A 20056-nucleotide genomic window follows, 5' to 3' on the forward strand; every position below is an offset into this window, starting at 1 on the left:
TCAGGTGGAAGATGACCATCATTCTCCACCTCAACAAGAAGGGCTTCACTTTGGGTGAGGCAGTGAGAAGGGAGGAACCACACCTCACAGGTCTCAAAATGCCATCGGAATCCCACATTCTGAGTCCAGACACATTTATAGGAAAAGCTCAGTGTCTGAATTTCTGTTACTGTTTTTCCCACTAACTTTATAATAGAAGTTTACATGATGGAAAACCTGTTCACAGGTGGTGTGCGTTCTCAGCATGGAGCTGGAGGATCCCTGGGCCCTCTGGCCCCAAGGTGACACGCCAGCGGGGCTGCAGGCGCAGACAAAAAAGAGCCTCTGCGGCGGGACAGGAAACCTCTGGTCCTCACCCCACAACTCAGGATGCTGCCGCTGCTGTAATGAACTTTCCAGAACTACTGCGCTTGTAAGTGTGCTTTAACTACGTGAAAACACCATTCAAGGCAGTAACATTTATTTATTTTTTTCTCTTTATTTATTTATTTATTTATTTATTCTTGCGGTACGCGGGCTTCTCACTGCTGTGGCCTCTCCCATTGCGGAGCACAGGCTCCGGACGCGCAAGCTTAGCGGCCATGGCTCACGGGTCCAGCTGCTCCGCGGCATGTGGGATCTTCCCGGACCGCGGCACGAACCTGTGTCCCCCTGCATCGGCAGGCGGACTCTCAACCACTGCGCCACCAGGGAAGCCCAGTAACATTTATTTTAAAATACTATTAAACTTTCTAAAGTAGTAAATTCCCAAAACAAATTTTTTTTTCATAAAAGGGAAGTATTGTGCCTAATACATCACCTTGCCCTCTACTAACCCTCGTGCTCCAAGCAGACGCCAGCCCCCACCCTAGGTGCGGGCACAGTGGCAGGTGCCAGGGGTCTCAGATGGCCTGACACCCTTCCTTCCCTCCGGGAGCTTTCTTTCTTCCATTCTGCCATCCCGCTGGCCTAGCCCCCTGGAAGCATCCCTGGGACGCGCCTGCCAAACCACCGCACGGGGGCTGGGGGTCTCCAGATTCTCGCTCAGAGCCTGACTCTCCCGCGTGTTCAGAAAATGGTTGTTGAACATCTAAATGAAGTCACCGATTAATAAACTGCAGACATGCGATAAACGTTGGCTGATTGATGAATTTTTTTATCTAAGTTTCAGATCTTCAAATCAATTAACCGCTTTCAATTGACTATTAACTCAGTGATAGCAATTTATTTTATAAACTTGTTATAATTCACAATTCCTGTATTTAAATCAGAAGCCTGCCTTTTTAACTAAGTTCCTTACTATTCAAGCCCTGAGTCAGCAAATCAGAAAACTTCAGTTATGAACAAACTTGGGAGTATATTTAACTCAAGCTCTGCATCTCAAAGACAAGAAACCAGAAACTGGGGGAGGAAGCAATGACTCGGCAGTGTCACCCAGAGACTTCATGGCCTGAGGATGGATCCACCACAACGCCCGCCGCACTCACCGAGTGTGTGGAGCTTTTCCGTCCTTTTGTCTACATCAATGTGCAGCTGGCTTGCTACAAAGGCTTCTTATAAATTTGTTTTTCAGGGCTTCCTAAAGGAAAATAATATAGTTTAACAAGACTAATCTCACCATTCCTCTTGTTGAATAATACTTGTTAGGTTTATTCCAAGTTTCATGATACAGGGAAAAGGCACAAAAAGGACAAAGAGGTTCTAAAACATCCCAATAAATAGGATTACATTTGCTTAGGACTTTATCTTGAAAAACAAAAGTAAACAATTGGGGATATAATTGTATGAATAAATATGCACTAATATTGAAAACAAAGAATGAATTAAGTGTTGATTTTTTGGTATAACTTTCTAATAGAACTATATGGTGACCCTTTACATAAATCCTTTATATTGCCTTTTCTGTGGGCCGGTTATAAAGAGGGGGTCACTATTACAAGAACACTGATGAAAGGTTCAGCTTTTTCCCACACCCTCTCTTAAACGTGCAGTATTCAAAGCCTTATCTTTGGAAGCATGTTTCATATCATCATCTGCGTCCTTCTTTCACTACTGATGGTGTAACTCCGCCTCATTTGTCAAAGGCTGCACTGTGGAAGGTTCTCCACGATTTCTTCCATCAGCTTGAGGGCACCTTGCATACTAATTCTGCAGCTGGCACGCATACACCCTCACTGTGCTGCCACGTACCTACAACAAGCAACAGTCTACTGAGAGTGGAAACACAGATGCAGTGGGGCCAATGCCAGGATTAAGCAAAGGGGGGATCTCTTTTTCTTTTAAGTTTTATTGGAGTATAGTAGCTTTACAATGTTGTGTTAGTTTCTGCTGGTCAGCAAAGTGAATCAGCGCTCTCTCTCTCTCTCTCTCTCTCTCTCTCTCTCTCTCTCTCTCTCTATATATATATATATATATATATATACATATCTACTATTATCTATATATATATATCCATTTTTTGGATTTCCTTCCCTTTAGGTCACCACAGAGCATTGAGTAGAGTTATCTGTGCTGTACAGTAGGTTCTCACTAGTTATCTATATTATACATAGTATCAGTAGTGTATATAACTCAATCCCAATCTCCCAACTCATCCCAACCTCCCCCTTCCCCCTTGGTATCCATACGTTTGTTCTCTATGTCTGTGTCTCTATTTCTGCTTTGTAAAAAAGATCGTCTATACCAATTTTTTTCAGATTCCACATATATGTGTTAATATACGGCATTTGTTTTTCTCCTTCTGACCTACTTCACTCCATATGACAGACTCTAGGTCCATCCACATCTCTGCAAATGACACAACTTCGTTCCTTTTTATGGCTGAGTAATATTCCATCGTATATATGTACCATATTTTCTTTATCCATTCACCTGCTGATGGACATTTAGGTTGCTTCTATGTCCTGGCTGTTGTAAATAGTGTCGCAATGAACACTGGGGTACATGTGTCCTTTTGAATTATCTTCTCAGGGTATATGCCCAGGAGTGGGATTGCTGGGTCATACAGTAGTTCTATTTTTAGCTTTTTAAGGAACCTCCATAGTATTCTCCATAGTGGCTGTATCAATTTACATTCCCACCAACAGTGCAAGACGGTTCCCTTTCCTCCACACCCTCTCCAACATTTGTTGTTTGTAGATTTTCTGACAATGGCCATTCTGACTCGTGAGAGGTGATACCTCATTGTAGTTTTGATTTGCATTTCTCTAATAATTAGTGATGTTGAGCATCTTTTCATGTGTTTGTTGGCCATCTGTATGTCTTCTTTGGAAAATGCCTATTTAGGTCTTCCATCCACTTTTTGATTGGGTTGTTTGTTTTTTTGATATTGAGCTGCATGAGCTGTTTGTATATTTTGGAGATTAATCCTTTGTCAGTTGCTTCATTTGCAAATATTTTCTTCCATTCTGAGGGTCGTCTTTTCATCTTGTTTATGGTTTCCTTTGCTGTGCAAAAGCTTTTAAGTTTCACTAGGTCCCATTTGTTTATTTTTGTTTTTATTCTCATTACTCTAGGAGGTGGGTCAAAAAAGATCTTGCTGTGACTTATGTCAAAATGTGTTCTTCCTATGTTTTCCTCTGTGCGTTTTATAGTGTCTGGCCTTACAGTTAGGTCTTTAATCCATTTTGAGCTTATTTTTGTGTATTGTGTTAGGAATTGTTCTAATTTCATTCTTTTACATGTAGCTGTCCAGTTTTCCCAGCACCACTTATTGAAGAGGCTGTCTTTTCTCCATTGTATATTCTGGCCTCCTTTGTCATAGATTAGGTGACTGTATGTGCATGGATTTATCTCTGGGCTTTCTATCGTGTTCCATTGATCTATATTTCTGTTTTTGTGCCAGTACCATACTGTCTTGATTACTGTAGCTTCATAGTGTAGTCTGAAGTCAGGGAGCCTGATTCCTCCAGCTCCATTTTTTTTTTTCTCACGATTGCTTTTGCTATTAGGGATCTTTCATGTTTCCATACAAATTGTGAAATTTTTTGTTCTGGTTCTGCAAAAAATGTCATTGGTAATTTGATAGGGATTGCACTGAATCTGTAGATCTGTTTGGGTAGTATAGTCTTTTTTTCACAATATTGATTCTTCCAATCCAGGAACATCGTATGTCTCTCCATCTGTTTGTGTTGTCTTTGATTTCTTTCATCAGTATCTTATAGTTTTCTGCATATAGGTAGTTTGCCTCCTTATGTAGGTTTATTCCTAGGTATTTTATTCTTTTTGTTACAATGGTAAATGGGATTTTTTCCTTGATTTCTCTTTCTGATTTTTCATTGTTTGTGCATAGGAATGCAAGAGATTTCTGTGCATTAATTTTGTATCCTGCTACTTTACTAAATTCATTGATCAGCTCTAGTAGTTTTCTGGTGGCATCTTTAGGATTTTCTATGTATAGTATCATGTCATCTGCAAACAGTGACAGTTTTACTTCTTTTCCAATTTGGATTCCCTTTATTTTTTTCTTCTCTGATTGCAGTGGCTAGGACTCCCAAAACTATGCTGAATAATAGTGGTGAGAGTGGGCACAAAGCAGGGATTTCTGACTGGGGACTAATTTGGGGATTTGTCAGTTCCCTGGAGAATATTTATGTTACCCTGACTTAGTTTTACCAAACAACTGTATAACTTGGGGACTTCTGATGAGGAATTTTCAATAATACCCACCTTCTACATTTAGCTCTTTTATTTCTCACATCTACCTGATACCTGATGATTTTATTGGCTCTTGTCTATAGATGACAAGATTTCACAGTGAAACCTCAGTGTCTTCTTTTTTTAAATCTTATTTATCTTCTTTCACTGGGCACTAGCTACTTGCCCAACATTATGTGATGCACTTCATACTCATTAGTCATTTAATCTCGGCAACATCTCCATGGAAAGATGCTTTTAACTGAAGGAAAAAGTAAGTCAGGGTCGCCGGCATCAGCAAAATACTAATCTAGCCCCCTGGGGGCAGAGACAGACCTAGAACCCAGGCATCAGTTACTGCAAATCCAAGGGCACTACAGATACTCTTGAATGTGATCTCGATGCTAAGAAATAAAGCCACTCACCACAATTCATTCTCTAAGTAAAAAGTTCTTCAAGTGATTGAATAAGTGGCTTTAATTTCTAACTTGACTACTTGGTAAACAGCACTCAGCTAAACTGAAGACTTCTCCAAGAAATCACCTGCTTCTTTTTTTTTTTATCGAAGTATCAATATGTTTGCTTCACAATGTTGTGTTAGTTTCAGGTGTACAGCAAAGTGATATATATATATATATATATATATATATATATATATATATATATATATATATATATATATATATTCGTTTTCAGACTCTTTTCCATTATAGGTTATTACAAGATATGGAGTATAGTTCCTCGTTCTATACAGTAGATCCTTGTTGGTTATCCATTAGATATATATCAGTGTGCATCTGTCAATCCCAAACTCCTAATTTATCCTTCTTCCCACAAACCACCTGATTCTTGAGACAGAGTTAGGCACTGTTACGTTCTCACACTACTTTGTAGAGACTCAACCTGCTGCTTATTATACTGCATATAATTATCTGTAGTTACAGCAGACCCCTTTTCAAAGCCTGAACTATTTACCATCTGATTCATTACAGAAAACGCCTACTGATCCCTGTATCAGCAAATTAACGGGTGAGCAAATTAAAGAAGAAGAATAACAATAATAGCCATGGCCACCATGAGAATGAGCATCCCAGACTCCCAACTCCAGGAACGGCAGCATCCAAGGCCCTCTGCTGTGCTCTGAAATCCATCTCAGTTTGCCTGGAGGCCACACCTCCCAGGCTGCTCTTAGCCATGACCACACCGGGGCCACTCCTAGGCGCCACAGCTCCCCTGACACGGGATCCCCCATGATACCTGACTTCAGCTGGATGAGGTGTCCTCTAAATGCAGGGCCCTGTGGGATGTTTCCACCCAGCCCCCACCCAATCCCCCGTCCCTTCAGGACCAGACCTCCCGGGCCTCCCCAGCTTCCTCAGCCTTGGCTTCAACAGCTCTTTCCCTGATAAAACTCTCATACATGTAACCTCATCTCGATGTCTGCTTTTGGGAGGACCCAGACACAGAAGGATCTCCTAGGTACCAAACACTATTCCAAGTGCTTTACATAATTTAAGTCACTTTACAGCTCATAACTATGGTTATTTCCTCACTTCAAAGGTAAGAAGCCCAAGGCACAGAGAAGTTCAGTGACCAGCTCAAGATCACACAGCAGTGAGGGCAGGGCTGGGAACCAAACCCAGACCATCTGGCTCTGAGTCCCTGCTCGGAACCACCTTGAACTACTTGGTCAGTGGATAAAAAATAAGCCAAAGAAGAATAAAAATGTAGTTGTATTTTCTCATGCTATCAGACGCAGGTTAAGTCAGAGGTACACAGATGCCCCGAAAGGTTCTCATGTGATCTACCTTGATGAAAGTTTTGTAACTAATGACTGTCCTGCTCAGAAGAAGGCAGGCCATTTGAAACTACAGCCCACATATTTTGGAATATATTACATTGTCAGTACAGAATATTGGGGAATGATAATTGTTTTAATAGACCCACAGTTGAAAAGCACCCAAAAAAAACCACCCCAAAAAGCTTTAATTTAACATGTAATTTAAAGCACAAATAAATACTAATGAATTATTGATCATTCCCACAACAGTAACATCTTGCATGGGCAAAACGACTGATCACTTACAAAAAGTTTTCACACACATCCAATTTTACGTCAACATTACCAGTCAACGGGGCAAGCCACACCCCAGGTGGCTCTGCATTGTCCTCTAAAGGACCACTCTGGTTTTGCAGACGCACCTGAGCGTGGGGTCCCCCAGCCCTCAGTGGCAAAGGGGTCACCCCTCCCTCACCTGCAGTTGGTGGAGCATCTGACCATTTCTGCTGCTCTGAAGAACACTGGACAAGTTCAGCAGTGTTTCAGATAAAGTCTTCAGCTTGTCCACAAAATCAAAAGTATGATTTGCCTGCAAGATAAAGAAGATTTGGGTACGTCTCTAGCTCAGCCCTGTTGCATTAGGAAGGTTCTTCAGCGCTGTGGCTGCTACAACAAGGAGACCAGCATTGTGTACGGCTCAGCCATCAGAGCGGAGATCTTCCAAGGCCACGTACCCGGATACGGTGACCATCCCAAGGCCCTCCCCCCAGACGCTTTCCATCAGGTGTTGTCCACGTGGTCACCATGGTGTCCCCAGTGTACAGGTCACTCTCAGGGGCAACAGATGTCCCCAGTATACACTGACTAAACAAGACGTCTGCTCACACTTCCGTCTCAACAATACATTCTCAACTAGCATCTACGATTTGTTTTATGATACCCAAGTCTATTTAGGATAAAACGAAACTGTATTTATTTATGGCTGCTGGCAAAGCAAATTAGCGTGAGATTTTTGTAAAATAATTTGGTATCATAGAAAATATTTATGGTCACTGACCTACAAAATAAAACACCCCTGCCTTTTTCTCTCAAAATAAAAGGACGCCATCCTGAGGAAATAATTTAAGTGAAATACAAAGCTATACCCATGAAGATGTCTATGGCAACGTTACTATGTTTTTATACTGAAAACAGTCTATATGCAAAGAGATAAGATTAAGGAGGGTCTGGAGTCCAGCCACACACCCCCGGGGTCAAAATGGCACAGGTCACACCAGCTCAGGGGCTGGAAAGAGAAGAGAGGCTCCTGCTGCTATACTTCCCAAGGCGAGCCCAGGACAGGACGGAACCCCTCGCGGGCACGGCTGCCCCTCCCCCACTCAGCTGCCAGGGGTCTGACCGGCAAAGGAAAGCCGCAGCCTGTCCAAACGCCACCCTTCCGCCTTCACATGAGCCTGAGCTGTGGACTCACTCGACGTCTGTGTTACTCGCCCACTCACGAAAGTGAGATCCTCTGTTGTTAAGGATGAGCGAGCAGGGAAACCCCAGAGGCGCATGAAAAGACCCTTCTGGTCGAAATAAACCTAATGAAAGGGGAAAATGCAGAAAGTATCTACTTTGTATTTTCAAGAAACATCCAGGAGCACAGAGGAGGTGGCGACGAGGAGGAAACAGCCCACATGAGACGGTGAGACCCAGAGACTGAACACAGGCTGGGAGTCCCCCGCCCCAGCCCTCAGAGGTGGGCCGTGAGACAAAGAAAAAGAAGGACAAATCAGAGAAAGTCCAGGACAGATGCAAGAGATCTAAGCCAAGGTTCAGAACCCAGAGCACAGAAGGGACCAAGAACAGGGTCAGTTATCACAGGAGGGAGAAAACCCACCGCTGCTGAGTGTGCAAATCTGAAGACCATTTCCCCTTTTTTTTTTTTTTTTTAGTTGAAGTATAGTTGCTGCACAATATATATATATATATATATATATATATATATAAGTTACAGGTATACAATATAGTGATTCAGAGTTTTTAAAGTTTATACTCCATTTATAGATACTGTAAAATATTGGCTGTATTCCCCGTGTTGTACAATATATCTTTGTAGCTTATTTTATACGTAAGAGTTTGTACCTCTTAATCCCCTACCCCATCCTGCCCACTTGCCCTCCCCACTGGTAACCACTAGTTTGCTCTCTATATCTGTGAGTCTGCTTTTTTGTTATATTCACTAGTTTCATTTTTTTAGATTCCACATTTAAGTGATATCATATAGTATGTCTTTCTCTGTCTGAATTATTTCACTTAGCATAACGCCCTCCAAGTCTATCCACCTTGTTGCAAATGGCAAAATTTTGTTCCTTTTTATGGCTGAGTAATATTCCATTGTACTATATCTCTCTATATATCTATATCTCTCTCTATATATATATGTATGTATACACACCTCTTCCTTATCTATTCATCTGTTGATGGACACTTAGGTTGCTTCCATATCTTGGCTATTGTGAATAACGGTGCTATAAACATTTCTTACACAGCAAAAAATATGAACAAGAGACTAGTGCTAGCATACCTTGTAACAACTGGAATTCCAACTAAAAGAATAAATATATCAGCCTCAGGGAGAACACAAGAAGCCTGTAAAGAAGGAAAAACAATAATGTCATTTCATAGAGTTTCTCTGCAAAATTAAAGGTCAGTAGACAATGCAGCAGAATCTACTGAGTTTTCAGGGAGAAATAACATAAGCCAGGAATTCTTAGGTCCAGCTGAGCTATGGTGTAAAGGTGAGGACCTCAGATATCCAAGGACAAAAAAATGATGCTACCTACGAATGCTCCTGAAAAAGTTACCTGAAGACACCTGAGTAAACAGTTAAATCAGTATGAGAACACTGAAATGATGATGAACCATGAAACCACTCAAATAATTAATTTTAAATAATGGTGAGCAAGGTTCTGAATTTAATCCAAATGCCAATAATAATTCTTGAAAGAAAAAAATTATAATAGAAAAGTTACAGTAAAATTATAAACACCAGCTGCTCACTCTGATGCTGATGATTGTTCACGTGTCTGACTGGTTTCAGACTCTATCAATACAAGATAGCCATGGTGCGGGAGGAGAGGATGGAGTGACAGCAGAGGTTCTCACATCGGAAAGAAGTGAGTCTGGGCATTGATAACTGGGAAGAGGACAGACATGACGTGAAAAAACAGAAGACAGAAAACAAAGAAGGAAAAGAGACCCTACAGAGCAAATTCTTCTGGCAAAAGAGAGGAAAAACGATCACCACCAGGACAGGTATAAATTTCAAAACTATAGAGGAGGATGACAAAATAGCTCTAAACTTGTCAGAGTTAGGAAAAGAACTTCAAGTAGGTTAAAATATCGTAATTCAAAGGCTAAGATTTTCAGACCCATCTCGTCAAGTTACTCAATAAATATTTACCAAAGGTCTTTCAGCCAGGCATAGGTGTAGGCGCTAAAATTATAGCTATAAACAAAATAAAACCCTTTTCTTAATTAAGATTATGTTATATGGCAGAGACAAAACTATCAAAGCCAACTGTATTTCTATACTGAATCAAAAACAAAAGATCTCAAAAATCAAGCAAAAACATAAAAGCTAGAAATGTTAACAGTAAAAAAATCAAATTCATTGCAAAAAGGATAAATGGAATAACGATCATTTTATTCTGAAATAAATTCAGAATTTACAGCGACTAATATTTCTACACACAGTAACACATCATTAAAAGATACAAAGTAAACATGACTAGGCAGAATTTTGTAAGAACTGAACAGTAGGCAACATGAATATATGCACTGCACTGAGCCTCTGAAAGATCACACCGAGAGCTCTTAAAAATGAAGTGGTGGGGGGCTTCCCTGGTGGCGCAGTGGTTGAGAATCCGCCTGCCGATGCAGGGGATACGGGTTCGTGCCCCAGTCTGGGAAGATCCCACATGCCGCAGAGCGGCTAGGCCCGTGAGCCATGGCTGCTGAGCCTGTGCGTCCGGAGCCTGTACTCCGCAACGGGAGAGGCCACAACAATGAGAGGCCCGCGTACCGCAAAAAAAAAAAAAAAAAAAAAAAAAAATGAAGTGGTGAACAAGGCCCCCCCATTCTGGGTTATTCACTTGGTGGTCTTAGCCAAGTTACTTAAACACTGCTTTGAAAAGACACATGCACCCCAATGTTCACTGCAGCACTATTTACAACAGCCAGGACATGGAAGCAACCTAAGTGTCCATCGACAGATGAATGGATAAAGAAGATGTGGCACACATATACACTAGAATATTACTCAGCCATAAAAAAAGAATGAAATCTTGCCATTTGCAGCAACATGGATGGACCTAGAGATTGTCATACTAAGTGAAATAAGTCAGACAGAGAAAGACAAATACCATATGACATCACTTATATGTGGAATCTAAAAAATTAAACAAATTAACCACCATAACAGAACTGAAACAGACTCATAGATTCAGAGAACAAACTGGTGGTCTCCAGTGAAACAGGTGAAGGGGATTAAGAGGCACAAACTTCCTGGAGAAACCCCTCCACCCCTCAGGCAGCAGCACCAGGAACCTGTGGAAGCTTCAGCGGCACCAGAAGAACCAAGCAGATCAAAATAACAGCACAAAGCCTGTGATGATTAAACTGTCCTTGGAACCACAGCCCACAAAGGACGCTGAGGCCTGTGTGTTAAACCTGAACAGGAGACTGTCTGCAAAAATGAAAGGTTTTCTTACAGTGTCTGAACATAACAGCCAAAATGCCCACAATACAACTGAACATCACCCACTATACAAAGAACCAGAGAACTCTTAAGAATCAACCCATGTCAATATTGAGATAAATCTGATGTTGGGATGATCTGGCAAGTATTTTAAAGCTGTCATCATAGAAATACTTCAACAAGCAATTAAAAACGGTCTTGAAACAAATTAAGTAGCAGAAAAGTTCAACAAAGAAATACAAGTTATTAAGAAGACAGCGAAGCACGGGGTAGTACAGAACTGAAAAATGCCGTAACAGAAAGTGTTTTAAACTTGCTGGATGGTTTCAAGTAGAAATGACAGAGGACAGAACCAGTGAACTTGAGGACAGGTCAGTACACTTCACCCAATCTGAGCAAGAGGAAAAACAGACGACAAAGTAACCAGAGCTTCAGGGACCTGCAGGACAATACTAGGAGTCCACGTTCATATCTTTTGCGTCCCAGAAAGACAGGAGAAACAGAGTAGGGCTGAAAGGCTATTAGAATAAGTAACAGCTGAAAACTTCCCCAAACTGGTGAAATACAAAAATTTACAGAATCAAGAACCTGAGCAAAACCTTCAGAAGATTATAGGGAGACAACGCGGCACGGAGCTCAGAGCCCCGCCCAGAACTGGGCACGAATCTCAGAGATGCCACAACCTCAAGTCTTGTCTTCACTTTTATATCACTGGGAGAAACTACTTGGGCTCTGTTTTCACCTACATACCACCTAATAACTGTTGATTTTAAAATTTATTTATTTATTTATTTATTTATGGCTGTGTTGGCTCTTCGTTTCTATGCGAGGGCTTTCTCTAGTTGCGGCAAGTGGGGGCCACTCCTCATCGCAGTGTGCAGGCCTCTCACTATCACGGCCTCTCGTTGCAGAGCACAGGCTCCAGATGCGCAGGCTCAGTAATTGTGGTTCACGGGACCAGTTGCTCCGCGGCATGTGGGATCTTCCCAGACCAGGGCTCGAACCCGTGTCCCCTGCATCGGCAGGCAGATTCTCAACCACTGCGCCACCAGGGAAGCCCTAACTGTTGATTTTAGAAAATGCCCTAAGCCTCTTTTCCTTACAGCTTATTTTTGTTTAAAAAAAAAGAAAGAAAGAAAGCAGATGATGACTGGGTCAGAGCATCAGATCTTAGCTACGGGTTTATTTTTTCTGTTGTATTCATCATTTTCTGATTTATATTACCCTCCTCAGCATTCAGACCCATTTGCTTATTGCTAGGGGAATGAGACAGACGAATCTGAAGATTTAAATAAAAGAAAGGATTTTTTCTGACCTGGCCAGAATCGGGACGGGCAGACCCCGGGAGGGAAGAGCCCCTTCCCCTCAGCCCATTTCTCTCTAAAGAGGTCCTCCCTCCGCATCTCGGCAGGGTTGGGAGAAGAGAGGAAGGTCGCTCTGGGGCCCCAGAAACAAAGGGACCTGGGCCTGACCTTCCCCAGAACAGAGGGCCGGCTGGACTGGGCGTCTCGGCGGAGCGGCCTGGCCGCATCTTCAGGACGACAAAGCACACACGCGGCGCTCTGCCGCCTTCCCGCTGACACGCCAATCCACCGCCACACGAGACAGCAAGATGGAAAGACTTCCCGGGACGCTGTCAGACATGCGTATCTAGCTGCTTCTAGCCGATGCCCCCCTTTCCACTCTGCGCCCCAGGAACCACGTTCCAAACGCAGAAGAAGCGCTGCCAGCAGCTCCCTGGACGTCGTCCCGAAGCTGTGTGTAACTTAGGCGCACAGGTGCCCACGTGTGTGACCCGCTTTTGGTCACTGAGACACCCCCACGCTCTTCCCCACCGCCCTGAAATACAGATAGCAGTAAGCCCTGGAGGCCGGTCTATACCTGGATCAGTCTGTTTAGTAAGCTGCGTAGTTTTCATTTCATGAATGTGCCAGACAGACAGGGCCCCTGTCTGGCCGCCGGCCTCACCCGCGGGAGCGGCCCCTGGGAGGCCCGGCCTCGCCCGGCCACAGCGGGCTCGCAGCAGGTCCTCAGGGGAGGCCTGGCTCCCGCCCCGTCTCCCCCTCCCGCCTGAGCCCTGCGCTCGGGCCACCCGTGGGCTCGGGACCAGCGGCCGCCCCTCCTCCAGACACACACCCGAGTGAGGCCGAGGCCCCTCTGCCCTAGGCCGCCGCCGTCCCCCAGCCCCGGCGCAGCACGACCCCCGGGAGGCCGCAGCCGGCGCGCGCCAGCCCAGCCCCCCGGCCCGGCCGCCCCTGCTCCGTCCGTCTGCTCCCCGGCGCCCCATCCAGCCCGACAAGCCCTAGCGTCCCGGCGTCCCAGAGCCTCAGCATGCCGCCCTTCCCCGCTGAGGGCCCGCCCCGTGCCCGTGGGGCAGCCGGCAGCCTCCCCGGGCTCCACCCCCGATGCCGGCAGCGAGCCCCGGCTGTGGGCGGGGACAGGAGCGTCACCGGACGCTGCGGCAGGCGCTCTGCGGGCAAAGCTGCAGCCCCCCGGCGGCGCTGAGAGCCGCTGCTCTCCCGGCTGCTCCTGCTTCCAGAGGTGACCTTCACTCCCCGCCGCCCTGGGGGCAACGCGTTTCCGGAAACAGCGCTCTCGGAGGAGAAGGTCCGGAATACGCTCGTGGCTCCCAGAAACCGGGGCTCTCCCTCCGGCCTCCGTGTTCCTGGGAGGAAAAGGCCTATTGAGCGGGACGGTGACAAGGGACAGGTCACAGGTGCGGGGGCACCCCCGGCCTTCCCCACGTGCACACATGTTTCTCTTCACGACATCGTGCTGCTTGGTGCTTTACCCTCAGAGTTACAGGTCCAACCAGAGGAGATGACCAATTTTTTTTTTTTTTTTTTTTTTTTTTTGCGGTACGTGGGCCTCTCACCGCTGCGGGCTCTCCCATTGCGGAGCACAGGCTCCGGACGCGCAGGCTCAGCGGCCATGGCTCACGGGCCCAGCCGCTCCGCAGCATGTGGGATCCTCCCGGACTGGGGCACGAACCCGCGTGCCCTGCATCATCAGGCGGACGCTCAACCACTGCGCCACCAGGGAAGCCCTGAGACGTCCAATTTTATACATTTTTTTCCCACGAAAAAATGGCCACTTCACGTGGTTCCACCCAATGGGAAGTAATGGAGAGAGTAAGACCGAGTAGTAGATGACACGCAACACAGGCCCTTCCACCTGACAGGTGATGTGCTTCACACACCAGAAGCTGGCAAAGCTTCTAGGCTCTCCCAGCCACATGGAGCGTTGGACCGGGAGTCCAGTGAGCAGAACCGGTTTCCACAAAGTTAAATAGAATAATTCAGCCTGGCTCCAGCACCACGAAGTTTAGCTTTATACGAACAAACCAGGACACCCTCATGCAAAGTCGTCAGCCACAGCAAATGCGTGGAAAAGGCACCAGCTCACAGCACTGCCTGTGACATGTACGGGGGACCAAGCAAGAGCCAGGGAAACGTCTGCTTGTTCTTCCAAAACTTCCGTCTTTCTCAGAACGCACGGGGCACACTCACTGCCACACCTCTGTCGGGGCCAAGCCCCCTCCCCCCGCCCCCACGGAGGCCTGCGCACCCCATCCCTCGGAAGGCTTGTCCAAACCCGCCTTTCCGGGGGGACTGGAAGCTCACCTCCTGCGCCCTGTGCCACGCTGAGCAAATCTCTCATCACGTTAGTTCTGGATTATTTCTTCAGATGTTTGTCTTCTCTTTCGCCACTGCAGGGTGAGCTCCTCAAAAGCAAGACTGTCATACTGACTGTCGTATTGCAGAATAGAGCACAGTATAGAATTCTACAGTACATTTTATATATCATCAATAATATCTTTGTGTAATAATACATAATGTAATAATAATAAAGTCATGGCCCATTTTTTTAATTTGAATTTAAAATAAGGCCATGCTACAGAGCCATTTTCTGTGAAATTTCTGAACTACCCACAGCCCTTGCAAGCTTAATGCAGGGAGATAATCGGAACGACACTGGCTTTGGCTCCAGGCCCCTCAGAAGCCCAGCCCTAGAAGGATGAGCTCCTGACATACGTCTAGATTAATGTCATTTCACTGTGACAGCCCAGTCCAGATGGACAGTCCCAAGATAAAGCAGAAGTTATTAAGCACATTCAGAATAAACTGAGGCAAATACAGCCCCTGAACTAAGTCCCAGGCAGGAAGCAAGAGGCCACATGGTAACCACGAGGGCAGGAAACGTGAATATGTAAAATCTACTTTGACAAAAATAACCGAATTGCTCGGATGACCACACACCATCGCCAACTTTTTAGCTTTTAAGTTGTTAGTACTATTTGAAGCTCGGAAGTTTAGCATGAATAGGGCTTGCTATCTCCTCCTCGGGTTTTGACAGACCCCATGGCCTCCTGAAGTCCCTCAAAGGTGCCTGCAGGCTCATAAGCCACCATCAGACAAGGAGACAAGACCCTGGGAAGACACAGCACCACCATGTCAAAAGAAAGTGCAAATATGAACAATGATAAATCCTGAAGCTAATGGGTTTGAGAAGGTAAGAAACGTAAGGAAGGGAAAACATGCAGAGCTATGCGATGTCCAGACGCCTCCAGGGAAGCTCTTTGGCTTCTCCACCTGGGCTCACCCACCACAGATGAGGCCGACAAAGCCTCGCCGCTGACTCGGGAAATGTCACTACCAGACCCAGACCATGAACACAGGGTCAGACTCCTCCTTCATCACCAGATGCACCAAGCAAAACAGATGCACATCTGTTCTCCACATCTTCCTGGGACCACCTGAACCGGCCTCCTTTGTCTAAGTGTCCTCCCTGCATTAGTTACTCCAAATAATACCTTCTGCCCCAAAAATGTCCTCTGAGAGAACGACGCACCACGTCCAAGTTCAACAACGACGGGAACAGGAAAAAAATACCCAGGGAAAAATAAATTGTAATCAACATAAGAAAACTGTGTGTAATCCAAGCTATACAACAATCACGTTAAATATTTTAACAGACTGCTTCCCACTGTACTGCTTGTATGGTCTATAACATCCTCATTCATTCAAACTCACCTTTCGAATGACCTTATTAATCTCTGGAGTGTTTGGTGTGTACAGAATTCTTCCATGTAATACAGGTTTTAGGAAGGACCACACCAAAGCACCATTTGGAGACTGTAGTATTTCCTGATAAAGCTTCAAGCAAAAGGGTGATGTCACGATTAAAAAAAAAAAAAAGTGTTGCTCATGATTGGGGATGTCCAGGGTAACAAGGACATTCATGTACGTAGCCATGACGCCTCACTTTCCGATGAGTGGCTTATATATATTTTTCATGACTCAATTCTGATTTGGGGCAGTAAGTTCAGAAATAATTTTTCTTGTCCTTGTCTTTAGCAGCTCTTGTCTCAAAACTCTGAGACACCATGTTCCCTTCAATAATTTGAAAGAGAGGAAATTATGACCTTCACATTTTTAAACTAAGTCATCAGTAAGAGTACTAAATAATGACAAAGACACCTAAAAATTAAAACAGTAACGCAAAAGGAATGCATCTGGTTTTTAATCTAGAAAATCTCTTTTCAAAAGTCACTGTATTGAGACTAGAATTAGGTTTTTCTTAAGAAATTACCTTTTAAATTGCTACAGAATTTCCTTTGTTGCACCTATACAGAACTACTGCACTGACTGCTTTTGTTACCTTAGATCACCTTGTTTTCACCCAAATGTCAATTCCTCATGTTGGCACTCATACTGCTGTGGTGCTGGTTGGTTTCAATGGAAGGTTTATTCAACTGAACCAACAGGTACTAATGAAGGTGGAGCCTTCACCACCATTATGATCACTAATCAAGTAAGAAAGGTTTTAAGCCAGTTAGTGACAAATACTTCAGTATAACCCGTTCTTTTACTCCCGAACAGAACATTTAAAATGAAAATATTGCTTTTCGGCCAGAACCGCCATCTTCCAGTAATTTGCCAAAATGACCAACACAAAGGGAAAGAGGAGGGGCACCGGCTACATTTTCTCTAGGCCATTTAGAAAACATGGAGTTGTTCCTTTGGCCACATACATGCAAATCTACAAGAAAGGTGATATTGTAGATATCAAGGGAATGGGCACTGTTCAAAAAGGAATGCCCCACAAATGCTACCATGGCAAAACTAGGAGAGTCTACAATTTTACCCAGCATGCTGTTGGCATCATTGTAAACAAACAAATTAAGGGCAAGATTCTTGCCAAGAGAATTAATGAGCATATCGCGCATATTAAGCACTCTAAGAGCCAGGATAGCTTCCTGAAACGGGTGAAGGAAAATGATCAAAAAAAGAAGGAAGCCAAAGAGAAAGGTACTTGGGTTCAACTGAAGCACCAGCTTGCTCCACCCAGAGAAGCACACTTCGTGAGAACCAATAGAAAGGAGCCTAAACTGTTGGAGCCCATTCCCTATGAATTCATGGCATGATGGGTGTAAAGAAAATAAAAGACTTGGACTGTAAAAAAAAAAAAATGAAAATATTATCTTAGCTTTGATATCACAATCCATAACACACAAGGTAGGAAAATTACTGTTGCGATAATTTTCACTATCAGTATCATTTTCCTAAATTCCCCATTTGAAAAGAAAAGCAAATTCTTTTTATTCAACAAATACAATAAAATTCATAGAAATAATTCCGTAAAATATAAATTAAGAGCATAACTACACAATGACTTCTTAGAGCATTAATTATAGAAGTTGTTCTTACTGATATTTTAACAACTTACACTTTAACTTATAAGCTTAATATAGATGGTAGCAATTTTTACTTTGGAAAAGACATAATCATACATATGAACAGAACAAGAAATCTGAAACCAGGAATCCCAATATCTGCCACTTGTGAGCTGTGTGAACTTGGTCAAGTCATTTAACCTTCTCTGAGCTTCTCTCGTGTCACCTGAAAAATGAGGGTACTAATATTGTCTATGGTTCGTGTGACCGTCATTTGAAATAAATGTATGAAAGGACAAAGAAAAACTGGTCCTCAGTGTTAGCTGAACAACCAGATGGATGGATGGAGCAATGGATGGAAAGATAGAAGGATGGATAGGTGGGTGGGTGGATGCAGGATGGATAGATAACTGGATGATTGGATTTGATGAACAAATTAATAATCCTCAAAAAACCATATGCAAGAAGAAAAGAGGAAATGAGGATTAGGAAAGATGACAACAAAATTATTCCATATGAATAGCCTTAACGTGTATCTATACCACCACATTATGTTTTGTTCCGACAGCTCTCCAAATTATCCATCAGCTGATGAACACACCAACACACTGTCTCTAGGGCAGCTCTGAGGACACCCTGCAGCCCCATCTCTACATAATTCCCCTCTCTCCTTCTCCCTGGTCCTACCAACACGTCTGTCCATCCCAGGCACAGGTATATAAAGAGGTGTCTTGGGTACAGTAGGCAAAAGTCTAAGACAGCCTCGTGGCCTTGTTCTGCAGATAGAACCTGTAGATATGATGGACGCCACACCCCTGGTTAGGTTACACGGCCACGGCGCAGGGATTCCGACTTGGAGTTGATCGAAGCGGAGGTTATCCTGGTTGAGCCATCAGCTAAGCCCGTTAAGAGACCAGAAGCCTCAGAATCAAAGAGATACTCTGCTGTCCTTGAAGACGCAGCCTCCTGGGGTTCTGCAGCTGCAAGGAACTGAATTCTACCAACAACCACCTCCAAGGAGACCCCAGCCCTGGCCACCACCTTCACTTCAGCCTCATGCAATCCCGAGAGAGGACCCAGCTAATCAGTGCTCAGACTGTGACCTACAGAGACCATGAGATGATAAGTGTGTGTCCTAAACCACTGACTTGCCGTACAGTGCAGAAGAGTGATTAATACACTAGGACACAACCGTACCACCGTCCTCAACAGTCGGTAGATATCACCCCCATCACTCCTCACAGCAACTTTACAAGGCAGGTACTACGTTTCCATGTCATACATGAGATGAACGTGATTCAGGGACGTGATGTCACAGGACCGAAGACACACAACTTGTTGGTGGGGCTGAGCAGTCTAAACCCAAACCCTTAGCTGTGTGTTTCATCTCTCTTCCTAATCAAAATGCACCCACTTACAGTGGGGCCAGGGCATCACCTTTAAGTCTGCTGTTATTTGCTAGGGAGCATTATATAGAAGGCAAATCTGTAGGCGACCACGTACAGCTCTCCTGGCTGTGAGACAGCCATTCTGCAAGAACCAAAATGCTTCTCCTGGTCTCCGGGCCCGGACCTCTCACTGTTACTGGCTACCCAGGGGTCCCAAAAGGGCTGGGGCTTCAGGTGCACTGGAATTTAAGACCCAGTTCCTCAACGTCACAGGTGAGAGAATTAGCCTGTGCTCAAGGGTGCAGGGGTCTTTCAAATCCAACTGCGACACCAGCATTTGCTGACCTTACAGAAAACGAAGGATACAGGTTAGAGGGTGCAGGTAGGAAATTCTTTGCTCGTATGTACCCACTTTCTACACAGACAGAATATCTTGTACAAAGCAGGGCTAATTATCAAAATGCAAATTAATCTAAACAAATATGCATTACTGTTTTCTTACTTGAATCTTCAGGAATGTTGAATTTTTCCTTGTTGTCTCCTAAGAATTCATTAACTCTAGGCAAGTTAAGAAAGATGTCAGAGCTCCTAAAGAAAGAGGCTTGGTCCTTGCAAACCACCTTCATCACAGACTGGAAAGAACCAAAGGCTGAAGCCTGAGAACATAAGAAAAATAAACCACAGGCAAACAGTGACTTAGAGGGACTCCCTCCCAGGCTCCTGAAACTTCGGTCCCTCCTCCAACTGATTATATAAGATTGTCAGCAAGTCGGAAGTATGAAATCTCAGCGGCAGTCCTGTCCTTGAAATGCTATGCAAATCACAGCAGTGAGTTTTCTGGTCTATACAGTTGA

The 20056-nt window shown here is 44.3% G+C and overlaps 2 protein-coding genes across 2 annotated transcripts in view; one reads left to right on the plus strand and one right to left on the minus strand.

Moving 5' to 3' along the window:
* ABCA13 (ATP binding cassette subfamily A member 13) overlaps positions 1-20056 on the minus strand; it is a 252433-nt gene that overhangs the window by 201532 nt on the left and 30845 nt on the right. Inside the window, 5 exon segments of the mRNA XM_060108829.1 lie at positions 1467-1527; positions 1529-1558; positions 6870-6983; positions 16172-16311; positions 19705-19858. Of these exon segments, the coding sequence (XP_059964812.1) occupies positions 1467-1527; positions 1529-1558; positions 6870-6983; positions 16172-16311; positions 19705-19858 (499 nt within the window).
* Positions 17080-17565, plus strand: LOC132496184 (large ribosomal subunit protein eL21-like). Its single transcript, XM_060108423.1, has one exon. The coding sequence runs from the start codon at positions 17083-17085 to the stop codon at positions 17563-17565; it is 483 nt and encodes a 160-aa protein (XP_059964406.1). The 5' UTR covers positions 17080-17082.

The sequence above is a fragment of the Mesoplodon densirostris genome, chromosome 9, assembly GCF_025265405.1.
Source record: "Mesoplodon densirostris isolate mMesDen1 chromosome 9, mMesDen1 primary haplotype, whole genome shotgun sequence".
Lineage (NCBI taxonomy): Eukaryota > Metazoa > Chordata > Mammalia > Artiodactyla > Ziphiidae > Mesoplodon > Mesoplodon densirostris.

Bases quoted from the DNA above. Each gene is read 5' to 3' on its own strand.
- LOC132496184 (XM_060108423.1), top strand. From the start codon at position 17,083: ATGACCAACACAAAGGGAAAGAGGAGGGGCACCGGCTACATTTTCTCT.